Source organism: Emydura macquarii, unplaced genomic scaffold, assembly GCF_026122565.2.
Source record: "Emydura macquarii macquarii isolate MOO-44397 ecotype Brisbane River unplaced genomic scaffold, CSIRO-AGI_Emac_v2 contig_2825, whole genome shotgun sequence".
In the NCBI taxonomy this organism is placed as follows: Eukaryota; Metazoa; Chordata; order Testudines; family Chelidae; genus Emydura; species Emydura macquarii.
Window position 1 is genome coordinate 58,429 of NW_027132962.1, and position 17,615 is coordinate 76,043.

General features: G+C 40.2%; 1 protein-coding gene across 2 annotated transcripts in view; it reads left to right on the forward strand.

The window, feature by feature from the left end:
- The first annotated feature begins 1,250 nt into the window (after positions 1-1,250).
- Positions 1,251-17,615, forward strand: part of VPS4B (vacuolar protein sorting 4 homolog B) — a 33,830-nt gene continuing 17,465 nt past the window's right edge. For both annotated transcript variants that reach the window (XM_067567918.1, XM_067567917.1), the window contains exons 1-6: positions 1,251-1,373; positions 4,915-5,026; positions 8,843-8,993; positions 11,237-11,304; positions 14,048-14,167; positions 14,684-14,840. In XM_067567918.1, the coding sequence (XP_067424019.1) occupies positions 1,350-1,373; positions 4,915-5,026; positions 8,843-8,993; positions 11,237-11,304; positions 14,048-14,167; positions 14,684-14,840 (632 nt within the window). In that variant the 5' untranslated portion in view covers positions 1,251-1,349. The remainder of the gene's footprint in view (positions 1,374-4,914; positions 5,027-8,842; positions 8,994-11,236; positions 11,305-14,047; positions 14,168-14,683; positions 14,841-17,615) is intronic.

Below are 17,615 nucleotides of genomic sequence, written 5' to 3' on the forward strand. Positions count from 1 at the left end.
GGGGAGGAGGCCAAGCAGAGGTCCCCCACACTTTCAGGGAGCTTTCAGTGCTTGTGCCCCGTCTCTCCAAATGCAGGAGTCACACATCGCTCATAGTGAGCTAATATATTTTATTGGACCATAAAAGGCATTACCTCACCCACCTTGTCTCTGTAATATCTTGGGACCAACATGGCTATAAAATTACATCAAAATTCACAGTTGGCAGCATACTATGGAAGCACTGTCACTAAGCCACAATTCCACTGTCATATACAGAAAAGCTCGTTGTTTCCTTGTGGGCTGCTCTGAGGCTGGGAGACTAAAGAGGCAGGGGTCTAGCCTGGTCTCTATAGCCCAGATCCTCAAAGGTACTTCAGGACCCACTGATTTCAATAGGAATTGGGCACCTAAATACCTGTAGCAATCTGGGCCTCTCTTACGGTTGCCAACCCTCCAGGATTGTCCTGGAGCCTCTAGGAATTAAAGATTAATCTTTGATTAAAGATTATGTCATGCGATGAAACCTCCAGGACTATATCCAACCAACACTGGGAACTCTAGGCCCTCTCTCCCCTGTTTAGCATGAGCTTGGAGTGCAGATGGATCACTTTGGGTATCGAGCCATGACCCTGCACAAAATCCCCATGTAAACGCTATGGTTTGATAGCACCCATCCGTGTGCTAGGCGCTGTGCATCCAAACAGAAAACCAGGGGGCCCGCTGAGAAGCGGTTTAGTCCAATTTTAAACATCAGGTGACTGTGGAGGTCAGCAGAGCAGCATGCACCCAGACCCCCCAAGTGCTCCAGCCATGGCCAGGGCTGCGCAGGGCGCTGTGCGTCCCTGGAGAAGGCAGGGCCGGCTCACGGGGCCCCACAGGCTGGCTGCAAGTGACACATGCTGAGGTGCCCGCCGACCCCAGCAAGCCCATTGCTAGGAGCACGACGAGCGAAGCTGCCCGCGAGGAGGGTATGAGGCGTCTGGCGCGTGACGGGGGTTGGAACGGGGGTGGGGCCGCCCTGACTGACAGGGCGGCAGGCCGCTGGCTTCGGCCTGGCCACACCCCTCGCGCGTCACGGGAACCCTGGGGAGCGGCAGCCGCGGAACTGCCTCTCGGCGCGCTCCTGCGCCTGCGCACAAGGCCCTGCCCCCCGCCCCGGCCTTCCCACCTCATTCCCAGCCGCAGCCTAGGGGAGAGGCTGCTTGACGTCACGCGCAGTGACGCTGGGCGGAAGCGGAATTGGCGGCGGCGGCGGCGTTGTGGTTGCGGAAGTGTCGCGGGGTGGTTCGGCGCGGTGGGTTCCGCGCGCAGGGGGGGGGGCGTAGCAGCAGCGCCAGGGAGCGGAGCGGAGCGGACACAGCGCGGCCATGGCGGCTACATCCAACCTGCAGGTAGGGAGAGGCGGAGCCGGGCCCCGCCCACGGTGTCCCCCGCGCGGTGTCGGGACCGAGGCGGGGCAGGGGGTGTCCGTGGTGGGGGGCGGACGAGGGGGCTGAGCTGGGCGGATAGTGTCCAGTGTCCGGCCGCCAGGTGCTGGCGGCTGGTGCTTCCGCTTCCGCCTGCCTCCCTTCACTGCCCGAGGGGCCCGGCCTGGCAGGCGCCGTCACAGTTTAAACCGAGTCCGGGACTCCTCCGGACGCTTGCCGGGTGTCATCCCCTCTCGGCCCGTTCGCCGGTAGTGCCCGGCTTCGCTGCCTGCCTGCGCTGATGCTCTGCCGCCGCCTCCTTTGCTCCCAGGGGAGCGCACAGAGATCTTCCTCCTCCCTTTTCCCTTCAGTCTGCAGTTGCTTCTGGTAACTTGAAGTAGCATGTTTCCCTCATGCTGCCGTATATCTGAGTCTAGAGTGGACGAGATCTGTCGTGTTTAATATCTCCTCTGCTCTACAGTCATTTTTTTTTATTTTATTTTATTTGTATTTATTTATTTTTGGTTTGCACCAGGCTTCCTCTCTCCTTGTCTTCACACAGAAGTTGTACTGGTATAGTTAAAATGGTACTATGCTTCTAGCATGAAAGTAGTTGTATCCGTTACAAAGGTGCTTATAGTAATCTAACTATTTGGGTTTTAAAAAAGAATTACACCCCTAACTGAAATAGTTATGATGTCACAAAACAGATGTAGACCAGGAGTTTCCACCTTTTTTTTTTTTTTTTTTTTAACCTGAATCACTATTATTTGTATTATCATAGAACTTGAGAGCATTTTGTAGAAGACTTCCTTGCCACAGTGAAATTGATATCCCGGAATCTCTAGAGTCTAACATGTTGTTTATGTAATATTTACTTGTGTTTATAAAAGGGGTGGGTTTTCAGGCTATTTTAAGTGGGTTTCAGAAGTGGCCAATGAATTATGTAGATTTTGTTTGGCAGGAGCAGAGCAGGAGGGTAACATCTTCCTCATTTACTGGGTATTTGCTTTAACAGCTGGTCTTTTCACATGCACATACCCCCCAGAATGAAAGGTTTTGCTCATTATTTCACAGAGACATGGATTCAAAATTTTTCTCACACCTTTTTCTCATACCGGGTTGCTCAGGCCTCTTGCGCAACATTTAAAAGGTCTCCCTTTTAAAACGAGCTCCTTTTCATTTTGGTTTCAGATAGATTAATGTTTTTGCTCCAGTGCTGTTGAGTCAAAACCAAACAAAACAATAAAGATACAGTACTGTGCTGCTTCTATTCTGATCCCTACTGATGCTGCTGCTGTATCACCTTTGTTTTGCCTGACACATTTGAGAAAGCCCAAATCCTGACATGGATGTACGCACAAGAGACCAAGCACAAGAACATATTGTAGTTGAAACTGCTAGCGACAGTCTTGTTGCTGAGTTTCCACAATCAGTGTGGTCACATTGCTTGTACAGTTAGTAGAGGAAACAACTATATGTGAGAGAACTGAATATAACAACATTTACCACATATGTGGTATAGTTACTCTAAGTACATTGTTAGCAGTTAAGTGGTGATATTTTTATATTGGTGTGTGCCAAATAAAATCAAATTCGAAATATCTTGTTAGAAATGTAAAATCATCAAATAATTTGTTCCCCTTCTCAATCCACAAATATAACTGTAGCTGTTAAGCAATCTGGAAAGAACAAAAAATTCCCTTTTATACAATGCTCTTCCTCCTTGTTTGTTAGGATTTCAGTCCTTTTTCGCCCTATTTTCCTGGAAGTCACTCTTGAGATACCAAGGCTATGGAACTTGATTAACTGAGGGGTAGTGGCTGCTGTTCAGACTGCTGACAACTTTTTGAGGTTTTGTACTGAAAGAGCTTCCAGTCTACAACTGAGTCCTCCAATATAGACTTTCAGCAAATTCTTTACTGGGGGAGATTTTCTCTTTTGTTTTTGAGATAAACACAAAAACGGGAAAGAAAAGTAAAAAGAGCCAGTAAGGTTTTTCACTTTTAATTTTAATATGCTGTAAAGAACTAGGAGGTCATGTATAAGACTATTTCTGGGAACCCTAGTAGAATAGATTTTACACTCATTTGTATTCTGCCGAACTACATTAAAAGAAAATAAGACCCTGATCCTGCAATGGCTTATGAACATGTTTAGCTTTGCTACCATGAGTAGTCCAGTTAACTTTGATAGGGACTACTCACAGTACATATAGTTAAGCACATAAGTCTTTGCAGGAAAAGGGCCTAAAAGTTGCACAGGTAAGCTCTTGCAGGCCAATGCTTAAATGTGAGTTAGTTTTTATTCAAGCAGGTAGTGGCATTGATATTAATGGGGTGACTTGTGTGAATAAAATTTACTCATACATGTTTGTAGAATCCAGACCTTAATTTGACCTTTCCTAGTTAAGGCTTTATGGCCAACCTTGATTCTCTTCCTTGTGCATATGATGATATGGTCATATACTATTTTTCATATTTTATAGTTTTAGATATGTAGGTATGGCATCTTGCAGAAATGCACTTCACAAGTCATTTATATGAAATATCTATCAGGAAGTGAGGTGGGTGGAGTCCTCCATCATTGGATGGCAAGAAGCATTTTACTCAGCTGTAGACAATACTGTATGTGAATATGTAATAAACTGTCTTGCAACACATGCACAAGGGGAGAAGAGTTATGATAGCACATGTATTTTCAGCTTTGGTACTTCATGACTTTTGAGAACTTACCTGTGCAACTTTAATATTCATTTTAAAAACTTTTTAAATGGATTTTTGCTCTTTAAATGCAAACATTGGTTTGGCACACAAAAGAAAACACAGAAAAAAAATCTGCTAAAACTCATCTAGACTTATCATTAGAGAAAGCATAATTATACTTAGTCACATGATATAGTTAAGCAAAATAAAAACTTTGGTAAGACCTGTATCACCCAGCTGCATCCAGGAGTCTCTGAATTTTTTTTCTTAGTGTGTGTTCCTTCATTTGGTAATGGAAGAGTTAACTCAGTTCAATGCACCATAGTTTTATTCAATCTGCAGTAAAACTGGGGGTATTGGTATTACCTATAAATTTAACATTTCTACTAATTGTACCTCTGGTATTGTTTTGGGTTAATTATCTTCCGGTGTTTACAAAAAGACTGGTTTGCATATCACTAATGAAGATGCATGAGTTCCTTTGCTGAATGTGATCATCAGGTGGTCAATTGAACTCAGTGAGTTTTATTTCGATACTTCTAGAAATAAGTGTCATTACCACAAAATGGAAATAGATCCAGTTTCTAGGCAAATTAAGAGTTACATAGTATTCGCAATTTAATAATATTTTAGCAGTTTGGAATGGCACAAGGACAGTCCCAGTGGATTTGTAATCAATTACCTTCAACTTGTTTGCATGGTAGATATTGTAAAGGCTAGACATCAGCGTTCAGTGCAACAGCTTAAATTATCACTCCATTGTTGCAGTACTCTTGCATAACAGTTGTCATTTTAATCATATCACTTTTTTTGTTTTACAGAAAGCAATAGACCTTGCTAGCAAGGCAGCACAAGAAGACAAAGCAGGAAACTATGAGGAAGCACTCCGCTTGTACCAACATGCTGTGCAGTATTTTCTCCATGTAGTTAAATGTAAGACTTGCTACATTAGCTAGCTATTTACTGCAATTTTTTAAAAGTTAAAAATTATATAAAGTTACAATAGTCTACTTGATAGAACCAAAATGGAAAATATTCATCATGTTAAGAATAATCAAATGTTTTGTCTAAAGATACGAAATCTCTCAAACACTAAATGAAACTTGCCAGTTATACTTTGATTTAAGGGTATATATTTCTCTTCCTCTTCCACCCCACTCATGCTCTCCAATTACTCCAATCTTGTCAATAGTTCACTTTGTTGATATTTAGTTGATATATCTACTACCAACATTAGATTTTTTCAGAAAGTTTCAAGGTGGCTACAGTGTAGGGGGAACACATGGAAGGTGGGAAGGGTTAAGTATTTCTTCTTTTTCATGTAGCAAAAGCAAGTTGTTATCTGGAAAGCCAGTCTTTGTGTAGTGACCCCACAGAAGTTACCATCTTTGCTTGCTGGTGAAATCATGTCATACTCCCTTTTTTTTTTTAATTCTTTCCACTGACAGCTTTTGCTTTCTACATCAAATTCAAGCTGCTTAATGCTTACCTTCAAGATTTTGCACAAATGAACACGTAGTTTAGGCCTATATATGTGCTCTCATTTTTCTTCTGCCTTGCTTATACCTTGTCTACATTTTTCTTTATATCCTTCTGTGACCCACCCGTGCCTAGGGTAGTCACCTGAAAATGCCAAGGTCAGGGCAGGCTGTAAAAGGAGAGCAGATTCTCCCAGCACTGGTGGGTGACACTGAAGTCAGGCTTCCCAACCAGCCACAATCAGTGCTTCTGATTCCCCACACTGGTTATCAAGAAGCCAAAATAAAAATACATACAGTCCCCTTTATTGTATTTCAGTCTGTGGCTCCTGATCAGCCACTAGGTCCAGTAAAGAGACCAGTTATTTAAAACTCTCTACTCTTTACCAAAAAGGTTTCTCCTGACCCCAAAGGGTCAGCCACAGTACCAGATCAATATAAGTTTGGATCTTACCCAAAACACCCCGCTGCCAGTCAATCCTTTAGTAACTAAAACTAAAGGTTTATTATAAAAAGAAAGAAACAAACTATAAGAGAAATGTTAAAGGATTAAAGCAATCAGATACATACAAGTGATTTGAAAGTCCATATATATCAGGTTTCTAATAGAATTGTGGAGTTTGCAGGCTTGTATAGTCCCTCTGGTATACATCCGGTACCTGGATGGGTCTCAGTCCTTTGTTTCACAGCTTAAGTTCAGTTCAGTTGTAGATGAGTTGATCCAGAGGTAGGCTGAAGACAAAATGGATGTGGTGCAGCTGCCTTTTATGTTCTTTGGCCTTTGCCATGCTGCTTGTGGAAGTTTACAGGAATAAGATGGAGTCCAGGGTCACATGAGTGACTGGTGACTCATCAGGTATATCCCTGGCTTCTCCCCCGGCCCATTGTACCTGTGAGTTTCCTTAATGGGCCATTAAGCAGGCGCTTGTGCTGCAGCCATCCTGTCTGAGGTGTCGCCCAGAAACACAGTACAATATGAAATATAGATACAAACATATCCATAGCTTCCATTACACGTATAACACATGAACATAAACATTATCATCTTACTTAGCACATTATAGCCTTTTTAACAGTACCTGAGATGGCATATCTCACACTAATCATTATGATTCTGATGTATTTATGTTAAATAACATAATAAATGTCCCCCTTCCCCATCCAGCCAGCATCACGCCCCTAACACAAGGTTGGTGTAGAAGGGAGTAATCAGAGCTCCTGAATACACCTCAAGGGCACCCTAATCCAGCCAGCGTGACGACACCTTTCTCTGTTGTCTGCATACTTTCTTCTCTGTTGCCTCTTATACCTGAATTCTTCCTTCTGCCTTTGATGTGCAAGAAGATGCCTTTTTCAAGTAAATTCCACCTTAAAATGTGTTGTTTCTGCCAAGTCTACCAATGCAAACTTGCCCCAATTTAACAATGCTGTTATGTATCCAATAACTTAAAAATCTTTAACTTCCCTTTGGTCATTCAGGGCTGTTTGTGTATGGTTTTTGTGTTTTATCTATTTTGTGTTCTGTGGGGCAAGAGAATATATTGTACTAGACAAGCTTCCGTTGGTGAGAGAGACAAGCTTCCAAGCTTACTCAGCTAAGGTTGGTCAGATTTTATGACCATATCCATTTCAATCTGAAGAACAACTTTTTTTTAAAGAAACAGGAAGATTCCAGATGGGGATTAAGTACATACAATATAAATAAACAAAAACCACTGCTCCACACTAATGATCTCTCTCACTACTGCCCAGTATCTAACATCTGTTTTTTAAGCAAGCTAATCAAGAAGCTATCCAGTTGACAGTATCCTTGATCCTTCTCTGGCTACGTCTACACTACAGCTTATATTACGTTATAAATAAACCACCTCCTTGAGCAACGTAAGTTACACCAACATAAGCACTAATGTGGACAGAGCTATGTCGGCGGGAGTGCTGTAGCAGTACAGCTGCACTGCTACAGCACTAAAGTGTAGACAAGCCCACATTCAGTTAGGCTTTAGGACAAGTCATGATGCAGAGATAGTGCTTGATGCTGTGGTACATGGCTACCTCCTGCCTCTAGCCAAGGGATGGGCATCCGTCTTAATTTTGATGGCCATCTGTGGCATCAGATACTATTGATTACCAAGTACTCCTGGCTTGCCTACAAGAAGCTTTGGGGTGAACAGAATTACCCTGAAATGGCTCGAATCCTGTCATTCCAACCCATAATGTTGTCATATGCAACTGATCCTCTACTTCTAAAGCCCTCCCCTGTGGAATCCCACAAGGCTCAGTCATTTTCCACTATATTATTCAACATCTGTCTGAAGCTTTTGGGAGAACAGGTAGGTTAACATGAGACAATGCACAGATAACATCTCATTTACTTTTGCTGTTAAGAGTATCATGAACTTCAATACCTGGATGAAAGCATCTTGCTCCAGTTGAACCCAGGTAAAACGGAGGTGATGTTGGTAGCAAGAAGGAAGTGCTTTGAAGAACTTGCCACCTCCTAAAACTTCTCCATTAACAGAGGCATTTTCCTTCACACTGTTGGTTCTGTCTGCAGCCCTGTCCTTTAATCTCAGTGCTGTTGAGATAACCATGTTGGAGAATCATGTTATGGATAACCATAACAATGTTAGATAACCATATAGCCATGGGATTCAATACACATCCACAACTGGCCAGAAAGTTGTACCCCATCCTATCAATACAAACCTGGTCATAGTGACTGCCACACTTGTGATCTGCAGGCTTAATTATTGCAGCTCATAACTAGGAGTGATGCCACATGCTTGGAAAAAGCTCCACCTAGTACAAACCACAGTAGCCCATCTGCTTATCACAAATCATGATAAAAATATCGCCATGGAGCTCTGCTCTTTGCATTAGCTTCCCATTCAATACAGAGTCCAGTTCAAAGTGCGTCTTAAGTAAAAACCTATTAACTTAATCAAATCTTCTCTCCTACAGGATAAGGAGAAAGAAGTGTCTCTTGAAATAGTTGGCTCATGCTCAGATAATATGGTGGATAGTGGCAATATAAGCAAATAAATACCTCTTGAACCCTTCACTAAGCACACAATGGGATGTCTTGCAGGAGGGAGGCTTTCAATTTACTTTTTTTTTCATTGAGACTGGAGAATCTACTATACATTACTTTCTTACGTATTCTATTAAATTTAGTATTAAAATTGGGGCAGAATTATTACCCTTTTTCTGTTTGGTTTATGTGGGGTTTTTTGGCTGCCAGGAAAGCATAACACTTTTTTCAATTTTTTAGATGAAGCACAGGGTGATAAAGCAAAGCAAAGTATCAGAACGAAGTGTACAGAATATCTGGACAGAGCAGAAAAACTGAAGGAGTATCTGAAAAAGAAAGAGAAAGCTCCACCAAAGCCAGTGAAAGAGTCTGGTCCATCTGATGAAAAAGGGTATGTTTTTGGAGAAGATGAAGAAAAATGCATTATTTTTCATGTTCCAAACGCAGTTGAAACTTAAGTTAACCATTTGAAAGAATGTTTTAAGTAAGTTTTAATGTGTGTGAAATGTATCAGATGAGCAATACTGAAGTACAATAGCTAACCAAACAATAGGGACAGCATGCGTACTAATACCATAAGTTTATCTATGTTACTGCAAGTTAATTCACGTCTAGCAGGTCATTTAGTGTTTCTGCTGGATGGCAACTGTGGTGACCTATGACATGGACACCTAGCTACTTAAAAACTAGAGCTAGAGCACCAAGTGACTAGATCTAAACCACTGACAACTTGGGCTAGTTCTGAACACATGCTCCAGAGGTCAAAGCTCAGTATCATGTTTCCAATGCACTGCACCAGCTAGTCATCTTTCTATTCACCCAACTCTTGTTATTGGCAACAGTATTTGTTGAACATCTAGATAATTACATTTATACCTAATATTTTATTTCTTCATTGAAACTTAAAACTACAGTAAACTTTTAGCGATTTGCAGAAAAATGGTTCTTGTTCATGGCTTGTAATTGATCTGTAGAGAGGGTTTAAAGTTGTACTTGACTCAGATTGGTAACTGAATTCAGTATGGACATTGCAATATATCAAATGTGAAAATCAGTTACTGTCACTTCTCCCATATCAGAGTTCAGGGTTCCATATTTTTTCTGCAGAAAGTTGATGGCCTCAGAGGAACCTAATGCAGCAGACAGTATAATGCACTGCGATAAATGCCTAATGTTTTCAATGCCTGCAGGAAAAAAGCAATCTCCTGAACTCTGATGGTGGTAAGGAGGAGGAGGAACTAATCTTATTTTTTAAGTCTTATAAATGCACTGATACCATGTTCAGTTATTAAATTGTTTGCAAGGGAGACAAGGTGACTGAGCTAATATCGTTTATTGGACGAACTTCTATTGATGAGAGAGACGCCTTCAAGCCACACAGCTCTCCTAGGTCACAGGTCTAGGAAAAACAATGAGAGTTCTGTACCACTTTAAAGACTAACAAATTTAATTTCTGCAGGCATAAGCTTTCGTGGGCTGTAACCCACTTCATCAGATGTAAGGTCTAGGAAAGGTACTGTGACTGAGCATTGCAACTAAATGTAAGGTGGAACAGATTGTTTAGCATAAGTAGTTAGCACATATTCTAAGGGATCATTTAAAGTAGAGTAGCCCATTAACACCTCTGCAATTATAGGACAAAAAGGGGGGGTTAGTGGGTTATAGATTTTTTGTAATAAGCCATAAATCCAATATCTCTGTTCTGTCCATGATTTCTAGTGTCTAATAGTGTTATGAATTTAAGCCCCACGGCTCTTCTTTTGAAAGTGTTGTGCATGTTTCCTTTGAGGATAAGGACTGATAAGTTAGACATAGTAATTGCTTTGTTCACTACAACTACACTAAATACAGTTTATTTGCAAAGCTTTCTAGTTTCTTTTTTCAGTGAATGTAGCTTGTCCCTGAAACTCATGCCAGAATCCTTTCTAGCTATAGTACTGGTCAGCTAAGCAACATTTGGTTGTTTTTGTTTTGTAAAATCTCAGCGCTGCACTGTGTTCCACCTACTTATGATGGCTGTAAGACTGTGCAGCTGGCATGCCCTATGTTGACTTTTCACCAACCAAGGATTTCCCTCATGTCTGCTCTTATTTCCCTTTGTGTTTGCCAGAGCAGCGTAAAGAGGAACATAGCACTAGCTGGATCCCAACAGTAACTCCAATTGCTGTTCCAGAAATGTAGAGGATAAATGTTTAGATCTGCCTGTGCTGAAAAAAGGGCAATTGTACCTATAATAAATCTAATTAAAACATAAGAGGTGGGGTTTTAGGCTATCAGTATTTTCTAAAAATCATGAAAACTCCATAGGGAAACTTATACTTGGTTACAATTGTTAAAGATATTTTAAAGAAGATGTAGCATTTTATATGAAGCTGAAAATGACACTACTTGGCTTTATATTTTTATCTTGTGATTTAAAAATAAAATGACCTCATTCAGCAGGGCTGTAAGGCCCTCAAAGAATCTATGGAATGCTGTTATACAATGTTAAAAAACTACATTTTCCTGAATATTTCTACCAAAATGATGGAAGGTGTGAGGTAGACTATAGTTTCCATCTACAAAAATTGTCTTGTTGTGCAAGACAAGTGTCGTCTTTGTAGTTGAACATCTTATTACTTGTGTCTGAATTAGGAATGACAGTGATGGGGAAGGAGAGTCTGATGATCCTGAAAAAAAGAAACTGCAAAATCAACTTCAAGGTAGTTCTGAAACTTTTTTTAAAGAAATCATTTTATCAAGTGACTTGTTAGCCAACAAATTAGAATTGCCTGATTTTTGTCTACAGAAGAGATGTGGATTGACTTGCCACAAAGTGTTAAACACAATAGAAATTCCTCTGCATCTTCATTGTAAACTAATCGTTGTGAAAGTCTGGATTTTATTAAATTGTGTATCATAATTCCTGTCTACTTTGATCCCCACTCTAACATGCGACGGATTGACTTACTGCATGCACGAGGAGAGAATGCTGATCCAAAGGGGAGAAGCTTCTTGAGGCCAAATGAATATTTGTAGTCTTATTATTAGTGTCTAGAGACTCAGGTCGTGGTAGTCATTGCACAAGCACTTAGTAAGAGAGAGTCCCTGCTGCAACAAGTTTATAATCTAAATAAACAAAGATAAAGGGCAGCTGAAAGACTTAATTTACTAATCCTTGATCTTTCTGATCACTTACAGTTTTTCCCCGGACCTGTTAGTCCTTGCTGCCTACCACAAGGGGAAATGTTTTGATGTTTATTTGACTGGAATATATCTTCTACTTCTCTTCTCCTTCCCTATTTGAGTTTCCCATGCTTCTCAAACTTTTATGTAAAGGAGAGTGTTTTACTTACGTATTTCTTGGTGTTTGTTTATAATAGTCCTGTTATTGGCACTCTTTTCCCTTCTTCTCTTGGCATGCTCTGTCCACCACCCATCTTTGATAAATGCTAAAGCAATTTAGAGATTGGATTAGCGTTTACGGGAGGGGTGGAGATAGTGATTCGGGGTTTCTCCTCTTATCTCAGCAACATCATTCTCGATTGGCTGAGATGAGTCTTCTGTGTTTTGAAGTCGAGCTTGAAGTCAGTCATTCAGTGTAGCAGAAAACAATGGCTTTGTGTACAGTGAGGAAATTATTTGGTGTTTCTGTGTAACTGATTTGGAGAGTTCAATTGAATTTTGTGATATTGAGGTAATTTACTGGCAGAGAAAAATTAATGTTAAAGGACCAGTGACCTTGACACTGATCCTTCCTAATCCACATATTTTGTCATGTTCTGATCACTTTCACTTTAGCATTCAGATTTCCTATAATCAGCATGTTATCAGTTCCTGAAGCTGACTGTAGCATTCTTCAGGGCTTTTATTATTGTGGAGTGTAGATGTTGGTTAGATTTAATAATGTAGTCTGCCCCAAATGAGCTTTGTGTGTATTCATAGGTTTTCCATTCACACACATACCACTAACTCTTTAGCTGAGTTTATGTAACAGCTGGTAGTCTGTTGTGATTCAAGGCACTTATAATAATCTAAAGTAGAACATTCAGTATGCTGTTTGATATTTCTTTGGCCAGGGATGGTATGAAGAGCATCCAGGACATACTGAATATGAAAAAAAACCCAAACATGTGGGTAATGACTGTTTCAGTCTGAAATTAGACTTTTCCATACTGGCATGAGTAGTGATTGCCTTTGAAGGGTTTCATCCCTCTTGGTCGTTCAAGGCTTTAATCTGCTGTGCAGTAGTATCATAGCGACAAAATCAAGACCAGAGAGCTTTGTTTCTTAATGGCTTAACGAATCTTGTAAAACTATCATCCATGATTTTTTATTAATCTTTCCATATACCCTATGCCTATTTTACATTTTAGTATTGGAACAGAGGTAAAATCTGCTAAGTAGGTTTAATATAATCTCATCCATCACGGTGCTAGACCCCTTCGATCCCCTTTTTTCCCAACAGAGGTGGAGTTTAAAACACTTCAAGCACTCAGTTCACAATGGAATAGTCTAGCACAAACTTCATTTTATTTCCTGGTGGTTGGTCTGCTAGTCTACTATTTTCATATTCCAGATCAGTGTTACCATAGGCATTTCCTGTTGGCTTTGCTGTTTTATCTATGTTAATTTTGACTTTGGGATTTCCCTAATCCTATGAGAGTTTACCAAGATTCCAGTTATAATAGCAGCATGTTTTAGCAAATCTGGGCATTGTTATCAATATGCGGATTGCCTGGTAGCAGTGAATTTCTGTCTTTAGGTCACCTAAGTGGAAAATCCCATTTAGAGGCCTCTGGAACATACTGTTTCCCGATCAGTCCGGGCCATTTCATCCTTTGGGGGGCGGGGGGTGTGAGGCATTTCTTTTCCTAGTCTAGGCAAGGTCCATAATATGCTCTTAAGTAAGTAGACCTTAAAGTGCTTTACAAAGGAGACTTTATTCCCATCTGTAAGAACACTGAGGCACAGAGCAGTGAAGTGATTTGCCCACAGTCATCCAGTAGACAAGTGGGCACAGACAGGAATGGAACCTATGTCTCATGAGTCCCAGTCAAAAGCGCTGTCCCCATGGCCACACTGCTTCCCATAACAGCTAGCCACTTTATTTTAAATAGAAGCTTAGTTTCTGCAGAAACTGCAGGCGCTGATTTAAAGGACTATGGCAGGCAGTTTGTGTACACACAACCATATGTTAGAAGAACAGTGTTCTATCCCTAGAAAACTTGCACTTGCTGGCAAAATCATGGTTTAATTCTAATTAGCCACAACAGAACTTGAACCCGGTTTAAGCATAGTGGTTAAACATTGCTGAAATCTGTACACATGGCAATCTGTTCATGGAAGCCGTGCTGTCATATGTGAACAGGGTCCAAGATTTTAATTCTTGTTTATGACAGCATAATGTCTTTGACATATTGAAAGGAATGTACCTTCTAGTTTATCTTGTCTCTTATTTTACAGGTGCCATTATTATGGAGCGACCAGATGTAAAGTGGAGTGATGTTGCTGGTCTTGAAGGAGCCAAAGAAGCACTTAAAGAGGCAGTGATATTGCCCATTAAATTTCCTCATCTGTTTACAGGTGAGGTAAATTTAATATACATTCCTGATCCTAACAATTACAGTTTGGGGGAGAGGTGTGGCTGTAAAAGCATGAGAAGCATTTTACCCTGTCATAGTGGTGACCTAAGTTTAGGTGTCCTCTAAGAGCTTCTGTTCCATAAGTTGGTGGGATATATATGCTGAAATGGTGAGAGCAGCTGGGGAATTGTATTGGGAGAAGGGAGAGGTTGGTTCAAGAAACAACTCATCTCACATGGTAACTTTAAATATAACAATGTTATATGCTGTATTTCTCTCATATATTTGCTACCTTTGGAAAACTGCTTATTGGTGTTGTTTATTAATAAAGCAGTAAGTTGTATATGAATCTAAGAGATGTAAATACAACAGCTACCACCTTCTGTCAACTGAAAAAAATGAATTTCCTGAGCTTGGATGAGGATTCATTTTTCTACCAAGTTCTATACCAAACTGATACTTGTATCAAAATTCTTCAAGGAAATCCTTTTTTTTTCTTTAACTATAACTCTCTTAGGAAAGAGAACACCTTGGAGAGGAATTCTTCTATTTGGGCCACCAGGAACAGGAAAGTCTTATTTGGCAAAAGCTGTGGCAACAGAAGCCAACAACTCTACATTCTTCTCAATATCCTCCTCTGACCTTGTCTCAAAATGGTTAGGAGAGAGTGAAAAGTAAGTAGCTCAGCTGAATTTTTTTTAGACTAAATGGTATTTGGTTCAGGGTGGATTGATTTAAATCAAGGCAATTTAAATCATTGATTTAAATTGTTTCCCATTGATACTTCTTCACATATCTCTTAAACAATGGTGCAAATCTGATCACTAAAACATGTTAATTTACATCTCAGTACAGCATTTTACAACATCTAGAAGGGTATACTTTGTGTAATTTTTTAGATAACTTGATTTTTATTAATTTAGGAAATAGTACATAATACTCATTACCTATGTCAAGCTGCAGATGCAGCAGCAATACATTAGGAATGGTAAGAACTAAATCTCTCACGCAAACACAATAGCACCTATATTTTATTAAACTAAATCTTAAATGTTACATAAATGTTTCACATTTGCAACTACAGCAGCTTCCTGAGTTGCCGGCTGACAGCTGTCCTTAAACTTTTTGAAGGAGAAAAAAAAAGTTGAACTCAGACAAGTCATCACAACGTTAAACGTACGCTGTCCTTAAAACTTCTACAACTAGCTCTCATCTTCCCCACTCCACTGTCATTTTTATTCATAGACTGAAACAGAAATACAAAGTTTCCTGCTTTTTCAACTCCCAGTGGATTTCTTAGCTTTGAGTGAATAATACCAAACAGTGAAAATATTCTCTCTATGCTTGCAGAGGAAGCTACTGCTGTGAAAAGTTGGCTTAGCAACCGAAGGAACTCTGTTTCAAGGTGCCTGGCTAATGATTTCCACCAATTCAGGGGAGTGACTTTGTTCAAAACATCATCAGTAAACATGTACTGTTTAAATGGTTCTGCTCCAGCCCTGAAATTTATTATGACTGACATAACTGAGGAGTGATTTTGAGATGCCCATGCCATGGCAGCATCACCTTGAGAAGTTAGGCATCTGCCCTTATATCTGGGGTCAAGAATGTTCACAAGAAAATGAGGTGGAGTTAGTGCTTGATCCATTCACTTCTTTATTGCCTGCAGTTTAACTTTCTGGTGAGATATTTCTTTCTTCAACGTCTCTTGAAGTGCCTTCCAAATTTCAACAGCATCAACAATCTAGCAACAATTTCTCTGTTTGTTTAAGGCTATGGATATAGGCTTCAGTATACTGAGCATAGCTCTACAATCCTCTTTAATCCAATGTTAGATACTTTGGATGAGGTACTTCCATCTATTTTATCATGGTTTTCTTCACAAAGTTTTACGAGAATAGGCCAGTTCTTAATAAATTGTTCAAAACAATCAACCACAGAATTCCATCGACCATCTTGAGGGAGAATTAGTTTGGATCCTCCTGCTCTCTTCAGTGAAGCTGAAGCAAAATGGTTGTTACAGATGTATTTTGCGACTTCAACAACACTTTCTTTTATTCCTGGAGAAGAGGTACTTAAGTTTTTGGCTAAAAGATGCATTAAATGGGCACTGCAGCCATATGTTGTTAAGCAGCATCCTTCCATTTCGTCTTCTAAGTATTTTCTCATCTTTGCCACATTTGCAGCATTGTCTGACAAAACTGCACACATGACGGTTGAATTTTTGTTCACAGTTTATTACAGCTTTCACTGTCACTTCTTTTAAATAGCCTGTCGTGTGCATTTCCCAATGTATCTATTGTTTCTGAAAGAGATGCAACCCCATCGTCTGTCACACAGGCACATATTACTGGATCCTTATGTACGTTGCTCCACCCATCAGAGCTTAAACTGGCAAATTTCCTCTCAGTATTTCTTGCACACTGTTCAAGTTCCTTCGCATACACTGTATCTAGCAACCTTCTACCAATGTCTGCTCTACCAGGTGGAGTGTAGCCCGGTCGTAAGGACTCAACCATGTCGATGAAGTGTTTATTGTTAACAATGCGCAAAGGAGAATTTGTGGCATAAATGAACTGAGCAAATTTTTCATCTATGGTGTCTTGTTGGTATTTGCTGATCCTTACTACAAACCCATCCATGGTGGTTTTCTGGATGATTGAAATCTTTTGCTTGCTACTAATACTTTGTTGTCTGAAATACATTTAGTTGCAGCACTGCTGCTAAAAGTACCAACAGATGACTGAAGTTACTGCAGATAGACAGTCACAGTCAAAGTCTCTTATGCTTAAATGGAATCCTGAAACAAAATTCAAAAATGATTTTGAATAGTCGTTCTTCTCACTCTGTTATTCAGTTGATTATTTACATTTTTTTCAGCAAGGATGCAGATTGGATTCCAAATTACCAAAAAAGCTAAGACTGACTGCACTTAGAGTGCACTTAATTTTGGAGTAAGCCCCATAGAATTAATTGGCACTTCTGTTTTTGAGAAAACAAGTATAGGATGGGGTTCCTTTGGGAAAGCTGAGTTATGCTGAAATAAAATTGGGAATAGATTTATGGCATCACCATTATGGTCTGTGACCATGATGTTCCAAAATAAGAGACACGTATTATGTAATATAAAATAAGAAAATGATATCCAGTGGCAACTGGCAACTCTAGATTTCTCTTACTGCAGCTTTCTGTACCGTATACTTGGGTGATAGATTCTAAACCTAGTTAACTAATTAAACAAGCCGTAAGGATTAGCTAAGTTAAACTTTTTTTTCTAGCAATGTCCAACATAGCAAACAGCTTGGGAATTTACTTGTTAAATCACACTTATACTAAAAGGCAGAGAGAGAGTCTTGAGGAATGATGCATTGCAAAATGATTTAAAGTTACTAACCAGTTGATCCACATTGTTCTTCAGACATATCCACATCATTTTCTCTCAATAAGCA